The sequence below is a fragment of the Neomonachus schauinslandi genome, chromosome 10 (genome assembly GCF_002201575.2).
Source record: "Neomonachus schauinslandi chromosome 10, ASM220157v2, whole genome shotgun sequence".
Classification (NCBI taxonomy): Eukaryota; Metazoa; Chordata; class Mammalia; order Carnivora; family Phocidae; genus Neomonachus; species Neomonachus schauinslandi.
Window position 1 is genome coordinate 66,137,246 of NC_058412.1, and position 17,299 is coordinate 66,154,544.

Here is a 17,299-nt window from a genome sequence, read left to right on the forward strand (position 1 = left end):
GTTATAAGTAGGCTCCACAACTCAGGGCTTGAACCCGCGACACTGAGATCAACACCTGAGCCAAAATCAAGAGTCCGAGGCTTAACTGACTGACCCACTCAGGCGCCCCTAAGAAAAAACTCTTAAAACTATTTGTAATCGAGGTTTATTTTTAGGAAAGTTTCTACAATTTTCTTCAGTTTACCTCTCCTCTCATTACCTAGAGTTGTTTGTCATACACATATGTACTTACTTCCTGAAGAGCACCGTTTTACACACTTGTGTTATTTTCCTTTTTCTTTTTTATAAATTAAGTCCTTAAAGATTTATTTCTGTGATTTCTCTCTCAGTTCTAGTCATGTTTTCATTATTTCATGACTTCTTATAGCCTCCCCAGTTCAGTTATTTTAATCCATGATCATTTCTCAGGCTTCACTGAAGTCAGAAGCCTTTGTTATACCCTTACCATAGAATTTTTTGAAAATGACTGCAGGTGGCAGACTTTAAAAGATTTTTAGGTCATAAGTAAATAGTGAAATGATATAAATGAAAAGAGTTTTAAAAAAAATGACTGTAGGTGATCCTGAACTTAGGACCTAATTGGTTTTTGGACAATGGTCACAAATAGGGTGGTGAGAGATCATTTCTTTCCTGAAGATTTTATGGGTTAAAATGACGAAACCCATTTCAACCATAAAAAGAGAAAATTCATCATGAAGCTAAATGGTACATCTTCAAATGTATTTTTACAAGTATTATTATGAAAACCCAAAATTTAGCATAAAAGCTTTGTTGTAAAGGTTCCGAGTATTAATTCTGCTGGAAGAAACATGGCACGGATTGGATTGACTGGGCCTTCTTAAAATATGAGGCCGTTGAGGCTTTGACTGGAATCACAGTTTCATAGATTTCAGGGACCTTTAAACTGTGTTCAAAATAAGTTATCTTTTCGAAATTTTCCTGGCTGGTTTTTTGGCTGCCTCAGAAAATCTTTGGTAAATTCTAGGGGAGAAAAGTCAGCTTCTTCAATCATTTCTTCTCCAGTTAGGTCCTTTACTTGCTTTTTCGTGACCAACCTCCTTACTTCCTGCCCTGAGGTGTACCTTTTCAAAGGCAGCTGCTTCCTTTTAAGTCCTGCATGGTCACTAATACATATCTATGGCTTTCTTCTTTCCTGGAAATTGTGTCAGAGCTTATCACTGTTCATGTCAGTCACTGCTTATAGTTCAACCCTGCATCTGGATACTCTGCTTATTACCATGTCTTTTCCTGAAGCATCCCGTCATTCTTGCTCTCATGGAAACCTCCTTCCTTAGAAGTTTGACCATGGCTGTTCTTGGTCTTTTGAAGAAACATCGTGTCTTTGCTGAAATAAATTTTTGCTTGGTTTAGAGCAGGCAGCACCCCCTTTTGTATTGTGTAGTTATTTTCAAATGAAATTTGTAAATAATTTACTTATATTCTTTATCTGTACTCAATGACAAAAATAAATATAAATAATGTCTTTTTTTAATTTAAATTCAATTAATCAACATATATTACTGGTTTCAGAGGTAGAAGGCAGTGATTCATCAGTCTTATATAATACCCAGTGCTCATTACATCACAGTCCCTTCTTAATGTCCATCACCCAGTTAGCCCATCCTCCCACCCCGCTCCCCTCCAGCAACCCTCAGTTTGTTTCCAATGATTAAGAGTCTCTTATGGTTTCTCTCCCTGTCTGATTTCGTCGTTTTATTTTTTCCTCTCTTTCCCTATGATGCCCTGTTTTATTTCTTAAATTCTACATATAAGTGAGATCATACAATAATTGTCTTTCTCTGAATGACTTATTCCACTTAGCATAATACCCTGTGGTTCCATCCACATCGTTGCAAATGGCCAAATTTCATTTTTGGGGGGATGGGTGAGTAGTATTCCGTTGTATACATATATCACATCTTCTTTATTCATCTGTCGATGGACATCTGGGCTCTTTCCATAGTTTGGCTATTGTGGACATTGCTGCTATAAACACTGGAGTGCAGATGCTCCTTCAGATCACTACATTTGTATCTTTGGGGTAAATACCCAGTAGTGCAATTGCTGGGTCATAGGGTATCTCTATTTTCAACTTTATGAGGAACCTCCATACTGTTGTCCAGAGTGGCTGCACCAGCTTGCATTCCCACCAACAGTGTAGGAGGGTTCCCCTTTCTCCACATCCTTGCCAACGTCTGTCGTTTCCTAACTTGTTAATTTTAGCCATTCTGACTGGTGTGAGGTGGTATCTCATTGAGGTTTTGATTTGGATTTTCCTGATGCCGAGCGATGTTGAGCACTTTTTCACGTGTCTGTTGGCCATTTGGATGTCTTCTTTGGAGAAATGTCCGTTCATGTCTTCTGCCCATTTCTTGATTGGATTATTTGTTCTTTGTGTTTTGAGTTTGATAAGTTCTTTATAGATTTTGGATACTAGCCCTTTATCTGATACGTCATTTGCAAATATTTTCTCCCACTCTGTCGATTGTCTTTTGGTTTTGTCGACTGTTTTCTTTGCTGTGCAAAAGCTTTTTATCTTGATGAAGTCCCAATAGTTCATTTTTGCTTTTGTTTCCCTTGCCTTTGGAGACATGTCTAGCAAGAAGTTGCTGTGGCTGAGGTTGAAGAGGTTGCTGCCTGTGTTCTCCTCTAGGATTTTGATGGATTCCTGTCTCACATTTAGGTCTTTCATCCATTTGAGTCTGTTTTTTTGTGTGGTGTAAGGAAATGGTCCGGTTTCATTCTTCTGCATGTGGCTGTCCAATTCTCCCAACATCATTTGTTGAAGAGACTGTCTTTTTTCCATCAGATATTCTTTCCTGCTTTGTCGAAGATTAGTTGACCATAGAGTTGAGCATCCATTTCTGATTCCATTGATGTGTGTGTCTGTTTTTGTGCCAGTACCATACTGTCTTGATGATGACAGCTTTGTAATAGAGCTTGAAGTCTGGAATTGTGATGCCACCAGCTTTGCTTTTCTTTTTCAACATTCCTTTGGCTATTCGGGTTCTTCCCAGGTTCCATACAAATTTTAGGATTATTTGTTCCAGTTCTTGAAAAAAGTTGATGATATTTTGATAGGGATTGCATTGAATGTATAGATTGCTCTAGGTAGCATAGACATTTTAACAATATTTGTTATTCCAATCCATGAGCATGGGAAGTTTTTCCATTTCTTTGTGTCTTCCTCAATGTCTTTCATGGAGTGTTCTATAGTTTTCAGAGTACAGATCCTTTGCCTCTTAGGTTAGATTTATTCCTAGGTATCTTATGGTTTTGGGTGCAATTGTAAATGGGATCAACTCCTTAATTTCTCTTTTTCTGTCTCGTTGGTGTATAGAAATGCCACTGATTTTTGTGCATTGATTTTATATCCTGCCACTTTACTGAATTCATGTATGAGTTCTAGCAATTTTGGGGTGGAGTCTTTTGGGTTTTCCATATAAAGTATCATGTCATCTGGGAAGAGTGAGAGTTTGACTTCTTTGCCAATTCAGATGCCTTTTATTTCTTTTTGTTATCTGATTGCTGAGGCTAGGACTTCTAGTACTATGTTGAACAGCAGTGGTAATAGTGGTCATCCCTGGGGCGCCTGGGTGGCTCAGTCAGTTAAGCGTCTGCCTTCGGCTCAGGTCATGATCCCAGAGCCCCAGGATCGAGCCCCTTGCTGCTCAGTGGGGAGTCTGCTTCTCCCTCTGGCCCTCCCCATCTTGTGCTCTCTCTGTCTCTCTCGCTCACTCTCTCTCAAATAAATAAATAAACTCTTAAAAAAAAAAAAAAAGATAGTGGACATCCCTGATGTGTTCCTGACCTTAAGGGAAAAGCTCTCAGTTTTTCCTTGAGAATGATATTCACTATGGGTTTTTCATAGATGGCTTTTATGATATTGAGGTATGTACCCTCTATCCCTACACCATGGAGTTTTAATCAAGAAAGGATGCTGTACTTTGTCAAATATTTTTTCTGCATCTATTAAGAGGATCATATGGTGCTTGTCCTTTCTTTTATTTATCTGCTGTATCACATTGATTTACAGAGGTTGAACCACCCTTGCAGCCCAGGAATAAATCCCACTGGGTCTGGTGAATAATCCTTTTAATGTACTGTTGGATCCTATTGCCTAGTATTTTGGTGAAAATTTTTGCATGCATGTTCATCAGGGATATTGGTCTGTGATTCTCCTTTTTTTGGGTTCTTTGTTTGGTTTGGGGATCAAGGTAATGCTGGCCTCATAGAAAGAGTTTGGAGGTTTTCCTTCCATTTCTGTTTTTTGAAACAGCTTCAGAAGGATGAAGAATATGTGTTAATTCTTCTTTAAATGTTTGGTAGAATTCCCCTGGGAAGCCATCTGGCCCTGGGCTCTTGTTGGGAGGTTTTTGATGACTGATTCAATTTCCTTGCTGCTTATGGGTCTGTTGAGGTTTTCTATTTCTTCCTGTTTCAGTTTTGATAGTTTATACATCTCTAGGAATACATCCATTTTTTCCAGATGGCCTAATTTGTTGGCATAGAGTTGCTCATAATATGTTCTTAAAATTGTTTGTATTTTTTCGGTGTTGGTTGTGATCTCTCCTCTTTCAATCCATGATTGTATTTATTTGGGTCCTTTCTCTTTTCTTTTTGATAAATCTTGCCAGGGGTTTATCAGTCTTATTAGTTCTTTCAAAAAACCAGCTCCTAGTTTCGTTGATCTGTTCTATTGTTCTTTTGGTTTCTCTTTCATTGATTTCTCCTCTGATCTTTATTATTTCTTTTCTCCTGCTGGATTTAGGCTTTATTTGCTGTTCTTTCTCCAGCTCCTTTAGGTGTAAGGTTAGGTTGTGTATTTGAAACCTTTCTTGTTTCTTGAGAATGGCTTGTAGTGCTATATACTTCCCTCTTAGGACCGCCTTTGTTATATCCCAAAATTGAACAGTTGTATTTTCATTTTCATTTGTTTCCATGAATTTTTTAAATTCTTCTTTAATTTCCTGGTTGACCCATTCATTCTTTAGTAGGATGCTCTTTAGCCTCCATGTTACTGAGTTCTTTCCAACTTTGCTCTTGTGATTGGGTTCCAGTTTCAAAGCACTGTGGTGCAAAAATATGCAGGGAATGATCCCAGTCTCTTGGTACTGGTTGAGACCTGATTTGTGACCCAGGATGTGATCTATTCTGGAGAATGGTCCATGTGCACTTGAGAAGAATGTGTGTGTTCTGTTGCTTTAGGATGGAATGTTCTGAATATATCTGTGAAGTCCATCTGATCCAATGTGTCATTCAAAGCCCTTCCTTGTTGATCTTCTGCTTAGATGATCTGTCCATTGCAGTGAGTGGGGTGTTAAAAGTCCCCCACGGCTATTGTATTACTATTGATGTGTTTCTTTAATTTTGTTATTAATTCGTTTATATAATTTACTGCTCCTATGTTAGGGGCATAAATATTTACAGTTGTTAGATCTTATTGGATAGACCCTTCAGTTATGATGTAGTGTCCTTCCTCATCTCTTATTACAGTCTTTCTGATACCCTGTGTCTTTTGATTGGGCCATTTAACTGATTTTTTTTTAAATTAAAGATTTTATTTATTTGAGAGAGAGAAAGACAGATAGTGACAGAGATAGTGAGAGAGAGCATGAGCAGGGAGGAGAGGGAAAATCAGGCTCCCCACTGAGCAGGGATCCTGATGCAGGGCTTGATCTCAGGACCCTGGGATCATGACCTGACTGAAGGCAGATGCTTAACTGACTGAGCCACTCAGGTGCCACCACTTAGCCCATGTACATTCAGAGTAACTATTGAAAGATATGAATTTAGTGCCGTCGTATTACCTGTAAAGTCACTGTTTCTGTATGTTGTCTCTGTTCCTTTCTGGTCTATGTTACTTTTGTGCTCTCTCTTTGCTTTTAATATTTCTTGTAGGGCTGGTTTAGTAAACACAGATTCTTTGAGTTCCTGTTTGTCCTGGAAACTTTTTATCTCTCCTTCTATTTTGGAAGACATCCTAGCTGGATAAAGTATTCTTAGTTGTATACTTTCTCATTTAGCACCCTGAATATATGATGCTGGTCCTTTCTGGCTTGCCAGGTCTCTGTGGATAGGTATGCTGCCAGTCTAATGTTTCTACCCTTGTAGGTTACGGCCCTCTCATCCCAGAGCTGCTTTCAGGATATTCTCTTTGTCTCTGAGATTTGCAAGTTTCATTATTATATATTGGGGTGTTGACCTATTTTTACTGATTTTTGAGGGGGGGGTTCTCTGTGCCTCCTGGACTTGGATGCCTGTTTCCTTCCCTAGATTAGAGAAGTTCTCAGCTATAATTTGCTCCAGTATACCTTCTGCTCCCACCCCTTTCCTCTTCTGGCATCCCAGTTATTCTAATACTGTTTTGCTTAATGGTATCACTTACCTCTCATTCTCTCCTCGTGATCCGGTAGTTGTTTATCTCTCTTTTTTTTTTTTTAAGATTTTTAATTTTTTATTAGAGAGCGAGTACAAGCAGGGGGAGCGGCAGGCAGAGGGAGAGGGAGAAGCAGGTTCCCCACTGAGCAGGGGGCCCGATGCGGGACTCGATCCCAGGACCCTGGGATCATGACCTGAGCCGAAGGCAGACGCCCAACCATCTGAGCCACCCAGGTGCCCCATCTCTCTTTTTACTCAGCTTCTTTATTCTCCATCATTTGGTCTTCTTTATCACTAATTCTCTCTTCTGCCTCATTTATCCTAGCAGTTAGAGCCTCCATTTTTTATTGCATCTCATTAATAGCCTTTTTGATTGTGACTTCATTAGATTTTAGTTCTTTTATTTCTCCAGAAGGGGATTCACTAGTGTCTTCTATGCTTTTTTCAAGCCCAGCTAGTATCTTTTTTTTTTTTTTAAAGGTTTTATTTATTTACTTGACAGAGAGAGAGATAGTGAGAGTTGGAACACAAGCAGGGGGAGTGGGAGAGGGAGAAGCAGGCTTCCCGCCGAGCAGGGAGCCCGATGTGGGACTCGTTCCCAGGACCTTGGGATCATGACCCGAGCCGAAGGCAGACGCTTAATGACTGAGCCACCCAGGCACCCGCCCAGCTAGTATCTTTATAATCGTTATTCTGAACTCTAGTTCCACCTTCTTACTTATGTCCATACTGATTAGGTCCCTGGCAGTCAGTACTGACTCTTGTTCTCCTTTTTGAGGTGAGTTTTTCCATCTTGTCATTCTGTCCAGAGAAGAATAGATGAACGAGAGAACAAAATACTAAAATGGCAACAACGACCCCAGAGAAATATACACTAAAGAAATCAGAAGAGACGAAACTGGAAGAAAAAAAAAATTAACAGCAACAAAAGAGAATATAATCAGACAGGTGAACAGAATAGAGCAATACACTGGATCCCATGTGTATTTTATAGGTCTGTTTGTTAGAAAACTAGTTCCCAAAATTGTAAAAAAAGGAAAACTTTATATGTACAAAAATAAAATTAAATACAATGAAAGGATAGACTCTAAGTATAAAAATGAAAAAAGAAAAAAAAAAAAGGAATGTAAACAGACAGGTAAATGGAACAGTGCAATGCAGTATATCCTGAGTGTATTTGGCTGGTTTGTTAGGCAAAAAAACATCTCAAAATTGTAAAGAAAGAAAAACTTATATATGTACAAATATAAAATTAAATACATTGAAAGGATAGAATGTAACTGTAAAGATGAAAATTAAAACAGACTTTAACAAAGCAGAGAACTACTAAAAAGAAAGAAGAAAAATATGATCAGACAAGTGAAGAGAACAGAGCCATAACTAGATTTTGGGAGTATTTTGATCTGTTAGAATAAACTGCACCCCAATATTATAAAGAAAGAAAAACATATATATGCAAAAATAAAATTAAATACAATGAAAGGATAGATTATAACTGTAAAAATGAAAATTAATAGGCGCCTGGGTGGCTCAGTTGGTTAAGCGACTGCCTTCGGCTCAGGTCATGATCCCAGGGTCCTGGGATCGAGTCCCACATCGGGCTCCCCGCTCTGCGGGAAGCCTGCTTCTCCCTCTCCCACTCCCCCTGCTTGTGTTCCCTCTCTCGCTGTGTCTCTCTCTGTCAAATAAATAAATAAAATCTTTAAAAAAAAAAAAAAAATGAAAATTAATAAAGATTTTAACAAGAGTTGATAAAATAAATTGAAAAAGGAAAAAGAAAATAAAATATAAATTGAAAGACTAAAAAATCATGGGGAAAAAAACATGAATTCTATATGCTATCGTCCCCTAGTGCTGGAGTTTTACAGTTCTCAACTATTGGTAAACTTGGTCTTGGCTGGATGATCTTGCTGATCTTCTGGGGGAGGGGTCTCTTGCATTGATTCTCAAGTGTATTTGCCCCAGGCGGAATTGCACTGCCCTTGCAAAGGGGCCAGGCTAAGTAATCTGCTTCGTTTTGCTCTATGTGGCTTTTGTTCCCTGAAGGCTTTCAGAGCAGCTTCAGAGGATGAGAATGAACATGGCAGCCTCCCAATCTCCATCCCCGGAGCAGAGAGTTCAGGGCCCCACTTCTCAACCCTCAGAGAAAAGCAGTCAGTCACTCCTCTCTCCCTGGTCTCAGTCCACACTCTGTGCTCCCTCAGTCTGTGACCAAGCGTTTCTATCTCAGGTACGCGACCCCGTTTGGAGTCTCCAAACCCAGCAGATCCCTGTGGTGCGCTCCCCGCGCAGCTCCTCCCGGGGTAGGAGGGGGGATTTCCCCGGATCTGCCGCTTGTTGGGTCCCTGCTCAGAGAACAGTGACCTGACTGTGCTTCAGTTCACGGTTTATGGCAGCCCCAAGCCGAGAGCCCACTCCTGGGCTCACTCTCTGCAGCTGGCTTCCCTGCTCTGATGCCTGGGAGCTCTGCCATACTCAGGCACCCCTGATGTTCCTGTGACCCTGAGGATCCTGCGACCACACTGTCCCACCTGGGGTTCCGCACCCACTTCACCACCTTTCAGACTGGGTTGTCCCTCACCGGAACAGACTTGTAAAAGTTCCAGTTCTGTGCTCCGCTTCTATATCACTTTCTAGTAGCTGGCTGATGGAGGTTCCCTCCCCCTGCATTTTATCTTCCCATATATCACCTCGGATTCAATTTTCCACACCTCCCACCTTGCAGAAAGTGATTGCTTTTCTATTTGTAGAGTTGCAGCTATTCTTTTCTTAGACCTCCAGTTGAGTTCACAGGTTGTTCAGAATGATTTGATAGCTATCTAGCTGAATTCCTGGGACCAGAGGAAACTTAGGTCTCCTCCTCCACCGCCATCTTGGACTCCGTAAATATAAATAATGTCTAACCATAAAATGGTTCCCATAATGGGACAGTAGTTTATTATAAAACAATATGTATTTCAAACATATGGGCATCATTACACTAACGATACAAAATGGTATTCAGATTTTGCATCTACTTATAATGAGTAAGTTTGAATTTTAAAAAGGTCAAAATACATTTTGTATAAGAAGTACAAGAAAATAAAAGCAGCGCTATGAGTGGACATTAAAATAAAAACCAGTGGGACTCCTGGGTGGCTCAGTTGGTTAAGCATCTGCCTTCGGCTCAGGTCATGATCCCAGGATCCTGGAATCGAGCCCTGCATCGAGCTCCCTGCTCAGCGGGGAGCCTGCTTCTCCCTCTGCTGCTGCTCCTGCTCGTGTGCTCACTTTCTGACCAATAAATAAGATCTTTTAAAAAAAAATTAAATAAAACCTAGTGCTAGGCTAAAGAATAAAAGGTAAGACTTATTTAAATATGATAAAAGAGAGGGAAATACATTTAATTTTAGAGTACTAAGCTGGGGAAAAGGAAGTATGATATTCTTGCAGATAAACTGGCCTTATTTATAGTACAGTGTCACAGTAATCCTTTATGAATGATATGGAATGGTATAGTTACTTAGTATCACAGAACATTATTTTTGAACATTATTACATGTGAAAGGAATAGAGGCAAAGGAAGAATTGGGAAAAAAAACCAATGATATATGAAGTCAGAATTTGTGCAGTGGACTTCTGGGGACAGTATCCATAAGATGGAAAACTAACAAGCAATGCTAAAATAAATTAGTAATGTCAGTATCTAATTTTTACAACATAAATTGCCTTCTGTGCCATACCAAGAAGAATGACAATTAACATGAAGCATTTTAACAACAAAATTACTAATGAAATTCTATGACATTGTTTTATGTCTGCTTATTGCCAGTGTAATGACAGTTGGTTCTAGACTGTAAAATAGTCTTCAGTCTTGGGGTGCTTGGGTGGCTCAGTGGTTAAGTGTCTTTGCCTTTGGCTCAGGTCATGATCTCAGGGTCGTAAGATTGAGCCCCACGTGGGTCTCCCGGCTCAGCAGGGAGTCTGCTTGAGGTTCTCTCTCTCCCTCTGCCCCTCCCCGCACCCCACACGCCCTTGTGTTTGATCTCTCAAATAAATGAATAAATCTTTTTTAAAAAACTGCAAAAAATACTTAATGGTAAAGCACTTCACTTTTAGGATCAAAATTTTTTCACCTGTATATAATTGTACAGTGGGACATTTGAACATCTTCCAACAATTTTTTGTTACGTGTGGCTTTTCCATGAATTGGAGGATACCTGATATACTGGGATCACTAAAGTTCCATTGAGTCCTCTCCAATAATTGTGATCATTAAAAATGCCCCATACATTTCCAAAATGTTCCCTCTGTGTAGTTAACAGCCACATTGATTTGCCACTACTTACCTTGCATCCCTGCAATCTAAAGTTGTCTGCCTTGTTAATCAGTCCCTCATGTTTTCTTTCCATGCTCTTTCCTTTCCTTTTTTCCCTGTTTTTAATTCTATAAGATCTGGGTCTTCAGTTTCCAAATGAGTTTTGTGTTTTCTTTCTGTATTAATACTGTCAATCAAGCTGTCCACTTAATACCTCCTTCTCTTTCCTCAAGGCTCTGAGGTGTTTCTTAAAGCAGTCTGGTGTGAGAAATTTCTTGGAAATTTCACATTATTTTAAACATTCATATCTGTATTGGGCTTATTAACTAATGTTTTCATAAGTAAACATTTTTCTTCTCTGTATCTCTTGACTAAAATTGATGCTCCAGGAAGATGAACCATATTGGTTCAGTGGCTTGGAGTACTCACACCCAGGGCTGTGTGCGTCCACTGGAGTATACATTGTGAAGTGCAGCTCTGTTGATGCAGACTCCTTTTTAAAAATGATAATGTGTTGTTTCAGTTTAAATGGATCACAAAGAATACTGAGGATCTGGAACCACTCTGGAACAGGCTCTTGCTTGGTGAGAGGCAGCCCTGTAGGACAAAGTTAGAAACTTAATATCTCTGTAAAAAAAAAAAAAAAGAAGGAATTGTACTTAAAACATTTTTCAGGATTGTAATTCTTTATTCATTTTCTCTCATTTTCTGTAATCTTTTTACTGTTATCATCAGATATTTACCACCTTTTGAAAGGAGTACCTGTTATCTTATTTCCATTCAGGTCAGGCTATGTATAGTTATAAAAATTCATCTTTGAAGGATTACATGATTCTTTGGTTCTTGGACTTTCTTCATCACACTTGCCTTGATTTTAAAATCAGAGAAATCTAGTAGTCTTATTAGTTCTTATGCAAAAATGTTAGAGTGGGATGCCTGGGTGGCTTAGTCAGTTAAGCGTCTGCCTTTGGCTCAGGTCATCATCTTAGGGTCCTGGGATTGATCCCCATGTTGGGTTCTCTGCTCAGGGGGGAGTCTGCTTCTGCCTCCCATTCTCCCTCTCTGCTCTCTCTCTCTCAAATAAATAAATAAAATCTTTAAAAAAAGATGTTAGAGAAACCAGTTGGAGAGCCAGCCATACAGCAATACTTCTTTTAGTTTTTGTTCCTCGGAGCTCCTCTGTGTCCACTGAATTTCTAATAGGGAATCATTTTAAACATTTTACAATTTACTTTTCTACTTAAGTTTCTATTTAGTATACTAGTATAGCAAGTGTTTATAATCAAGGGATAAAGTTATGACTTCACAAACATTTAAGAAAACCCCTGAAAACCCTTCAATATGGCATGCTTTTAGAATTGGCATTTTGCTTTGAGCATTTTCATCTTAGATGTATTCTGACTCATTTTGAAACAGTTTTGTCAGCTGACTGCATGTGTTCATACTATTTTTAGAATACTATTTTTATAATCAAAAGTGAAAGGTTGCTTCATTTGTTAACTGTCTTTCAAGTCTTAAACTCATGTGCCTTATGTGTTTGTCTTTATTTGAAACTACAGCTTAGGGTGTCATGCATTTCAACATGATTTTAAAAGCTGATTCTATTTTTTGGAGCAAGGATTATTTAACTTTCTTCTTTCCCTTCCCGTTTTTCCTTATCTTCCCTCCTCCTCTCCTCTCCTTTTTTTTCCTTCTTCTGTCTTTCTGCCTTTATGCCTCAGGGGCAAGAGACCATTTTTCACTCTTCTCTTTTTCTAGGTTCTACCAGAGAAACAAATTGTAGGGTTTTTTTTATTTAATAAGAAAAAAAAAAAAAAAGGAAAGGAGTTAGGTAGTTTGAACTTGATAATAGCAACATTAAGAATCACTCATTGTTTACGTTGTAAAGAAGCATTTAAATGTTAGGGGCCTAGTTTTATTTCCAAAAATGATGTCCCATTGACTTAAATTGGGGTAGCATATTGCAAGTTACTAGTGAAGACTGTTGCTACTAACAAGACGTAAAGGAATTGTGCATTGATCAGCTTTTACAAATGGGCATGCACAATTCATATTTGAATTGGTATGTGTATAAATTTGTTTAGTTTTGTCACTATCCATTTGACTTTTATGAGTTGTTTGATGTTAAAGGTTTACATATTTGCATCATGAGCAGTTTGGACCTAGATAACTCAATTTACTTTTTAAAAAAATAATTTTTTAAGATCTATTTTTCTTTCATATATCGTTCTCTAAGGGGGTCATAGAATATTAAACGTTTTCATTTTTCATATTAATCTGCCTTTGGAGAAACTTGATTATTTCCCTTTTCTGGTACTTGTTCTTGATGTTATTTGTTTCTCAATTGATCTGACAAAGGACTCTGATTTGGTGTTCTTATCCCTAAAATACAGCTAAATCCTTTTTTCCCCCTTCAACACATGGAAGTGACATGTTCTTACTCTGCTGGGTGTTTCTTGACACATGGGGCTACATTTCTAAGCTTAAGTTACTATCAGCAGCTCAAGAATGATCTCTAGCTACAGAATTTAACATAATGAAATGATGAAAGTGATTTCTCTGAGGACCTGTTGAAATTTAAAATAGTTTATGGTTATTTTTTTAATAACCAGTGATAATTATTACTAAGGTAGATGAAGTGATTTTTAACATGTTATTTGAGGACCATTCTATTTGCTCTTTTAAAAATACCACTTTGACTTTTATTTGGAAATGTTGAAAATAAGTAGTTGATTTTTATTAATGACTTTGGTAATGTTTCTTCCAAAAGTTGTATCTGTTATAATGATCTTTCTTTAGAAAGTGCTCTTTTTAAAACATTTTAAAAAAATACTTAGTTCACACTGATCAGGCTGTCATCACTTTCAGCAGTTATGTATGCTCTTTTTACTTGAGTTGTCAGAATTATTACAACTTCTTAACACTAGCCATGGGGGCATACTTTTTTCTGAAAATAATTATAATGAAAAATCAATGTTAATGCTACTTCAGTGGTGAATGTATTATATTTTACTTAAAGCTTTCTTATGGTAGAATTATCTTGACCCTAATTTCGTGTGAAGTGGCTGTGAAAAATGAGTACTGGCTGATTTAACTGCAATATTAGGTTTCGAAAAATTAGATATGAGGTGCATCGTGTTTGACGAACTGATGGTTGTATTTGTTTAGATACAGAGAAAGCAGGTAAAACTGAGTTTTTTGGATGAAATGAAGTACATTCTCAAGAAAGAAAATATCGTATAGGCAATTACCATTAAATTATAAAGAGGTCAAGGCAGAGGTATATAGAATATGCCAGTGTTACAGTTGCCCCGTTCATTTATAAAAAAGCAAATATGATAATTATGAAGCTAAAATTTAGTTCAAGAATTGTTGAGTGAAGCTGAAAGTACTTCTGGCTATGAGCAGTCCGCACTACTTTCATCTCGAATACATCATTTGCTGTACATTTTTCTGGTTTAGAAGTGAACATTGTCCTGATAATTAGGTAAGGCCAAGGGGGTAGGAAGCATAAACCTTCAGGTTTATGTAAGTCTCTTATCTCAGTAACTGGTGTGACTGGACGCTAAGGTTTTTGACTTTCCTCAGGCTTCTCTGCTACTTATTTGGTAGTTGCTTATGTCATCCTACAGCGTAAGGAAATTGTGGCCCAGAGAGGAAAAGTCACACAAAGTCATTTGTTGAAACTGGGACAGGAGCTCAAGAACTGGGACAAGAACTTATTTTCTGCCCTAATAAATAGGGTGGTAATTGGGGGAAGAGTTTCCTATTTTGATGTGATTTCCTAAATCATAAATTAGTAATTGTTGAGAGACAGTAGAATAAATGTGAAAGCAAAATGAGCACAAAATATTAGTTCTTAAGGATATTGAAAATGTAATTTGTTTTGGATAGTATGAAATAATAATTATAGTTAACAATTTTTATGCTTAATTCTGGGCCAGATAACTGTTTTCCTTACATTATCTCATTTAATTTTTGTAACAGCCTTTTGAGAGGTAGGTATTATTACTGTTATATAGATGGAAAAACTGAGGCTGTAATATTGAACTGATAGTAAGTAGCAGAACTGGTAATCAAATTTCTATCTGCCTGACTCTAAGCCCAATTTGTGAACTATTGCATGATATGCTTATGGCTTTCTTTTCAACTTAACATGCTTTTTCTAAGAGGAAGTAGGGTATGAGAAAACCCATCCAAAGCTTGTTCCTTCTGTAGATCCCTTTTGATTTTTTTTTTTAAAGTGTTTTGAATTGCAATCACTTCAGTATTATAAATTTCCAACAATTGGGAAAGTACATAGTGATTATTCATTCCCTCTAAAAATTAGTGAAATATAGTCTAGTAGCATCTAGCCTTAACCTTTTATTTTATTTTTAAACAGAAACATTGTTCCCTTCATCTTGAGAGATTACAAGAATCACAAAAGGTCACTATACAGATATCACAGGTTAGAGAGATTGTACCCTTTTCTGGATAAAGAGCATAAATCCATTGGCACAGGCCTTATATATAAGGAGGGGTTGAAATTGACTTTATTTAGATGAACTAAAGCACATTACCACATACCCTATTCCTCTAATGAGTGAAGTGACAGCTATCAAGTATTATAATTAACATCCTATTCTTTTGAAGAGTGAAGGGAACTGGAGAAAGCAGGTAGCTATGCAGCCTTTTGACTGCTTTCTAGAATCATTTTTGACATTATATGAAAGTTTGTTGGTGGAATAGAAAAGTTACCAGTGAAAACAGCAGGTTTTCTGTGTTGTACTCTGAAACGGGTTGCCACAGAGACAGTAAAATAAATGTAAAGTTAACATGAAGACAAACTTCAGGAACTGATAGAATTACAGATCTGCTTATTTCCTTGGACACAAAGTTTGCCATTTTAGAATTATCTTTTTTTAAATCTGCATTTAAGTTGATCTGTTATTTAGTTTGGAACTAGATGGTTCTTTAAACCTTGTCTATAATTTGTTTCTAAATGGGGTTCTTTGGTCCAAATGAAAAGAAGATCCAAAGATCTGTGCTCTTTGTTGCCCTGATAGAAAATGTTTATTGTGTATTGTAAATTAATAAATATAAATATGCATAAGTATATATGAACACATAGCCTTTTAAAAGTGCTTTGGAAATGCCCAGAAGTAAAAATCATAGTTGTGATCTTCAGAGAGTTTAAATGTAGTTAGAGAGAAGTTTACTCCTTTTTTAACCAGGCAAACTTAGATGTTCTCTAAACTAATTGTTTCTCAATTGCTTAGCTTTTTTATGAGAGAAGATAGAATCTCTCCCTGATAATCAGAGAAAATGTTCCATGTCTCTCTGGCCATATGTTCGTCTTTTTTATTTTAGAATTATCTCATGTGTTGTAGCCTGGTTTCCTCTTCAGTTAATTTTTTTCTGACTAGTTTTGAAATTAAAGAGGATTTCTACAGCTTCTAGTAATGAAATCATAGTTTTCTCTCTCAGTTGTATAATTGGTTACTTGTGCTGAGTTTGGTTTGTGTTATTCCTTGGAATTTCTTTACAGATTAGTTCTTAAGCTTTCAGAGAAGTTGGATAGACCTCTGGACTTAACAATTTCAAGAAGCTTAATGAGAAAGTGTCAGGTGGAAGCATGCCTGAAAGTTACCCCTTTCCCTCATAGTTTTTTTTCTTGAGATTTGGGGACTTATTTTATTTACTTGTATACATCATGCTGTAAGTAGCCACACATTTATTTTAAAATTCCATTCCAAAATTACCTTGTGCCCTTTGTTTTATTTGCATTTTACCTCTTTGACTATGGTCTAATTAATTTAAATATTCCATTCTGGCCATGAATGTTTAAACCAGTACACATTGGCCTTTTCATTTAGACAAACATTTATTTAAATCCACATACAAATACTTATGTTGTTTTTTTAAATTCACTTGAACCACCTACAAAGTTGGAAAATAAGTTACAGCTTTTTAATGTTACTCAACTAACTTTTTAAGTAGCTGGTCAAAAAGATGGCTGTTCCTATTTTTGGTAATTGGTGCTGGCCGTAAAGTAACCTTGTAGGGTTATAGAACTCTCATCATTGGTTACAGAAAACTAGTTTCTGGCAGTTGCTGATATAAGCACACCAGATTTTTTCTGCTGTTTATGTTTCGATGTAAAAGCACTTTAATAAAAATAAAAATTAGTATTTGAAGTTTTAAGCCACTGAGCATACTTCTTGATGTGCTGTTAAGTGTGGTCATTGCTGCCTACTTTGTAAAGATTGAAAATGATTTGTCCTTTTCCCAGTTTTCTTCCGTTTAGATTACAACAGAGAATGAGCAAATCCAGAGCAAAGGAAAGAGTAGATTACAGAGTTTAGGTAGTTAATCCTTATAGTTCTGTTGGTATGAAAGAGACGGATTAGTTATTGCATGTACACACATAATTTTTAGATGTATGAGCATTTTTTAGAGATATTTATTGATTGGATTAGGTGTGTTCTCAAAATACACAAACCTAATTTATCAAATGGCTTTTCCCCCCCTAGTTCTGTAGAAAATGTTCTCAAAACACTCGTGAAAAGCTGCCGACCGTAAGTAGCTTCTCAATTTATAAAACCTCTTTTATTTCTGTGGGCTTTTCCCCGTCCCTAG

General features: G+C 37.3%; 1 protein-coding gene across 1 annotated transcript in view; it reads left to right on the top strand.

Moving 5' to 3' along the window:
- The window catches only part of PSME4 (proteasome activator subunit 4), a 111,619-nt gene that overhangs the window by 23,751 nt on the left and 70,569 nt on the right, over positions 1-17,299 (top strand). Inside the window, exon 4 of the mRNA XM_021701246.2 lies at positions 17,194-17,238. Within this exon, the coding sequence (XP_021556921.1) occupies positions 17,194-17,238 (45 nt within the window). The remainder of the gene's footprint in view (positions 1-17,193; positions 17,239-17,299) is intronic.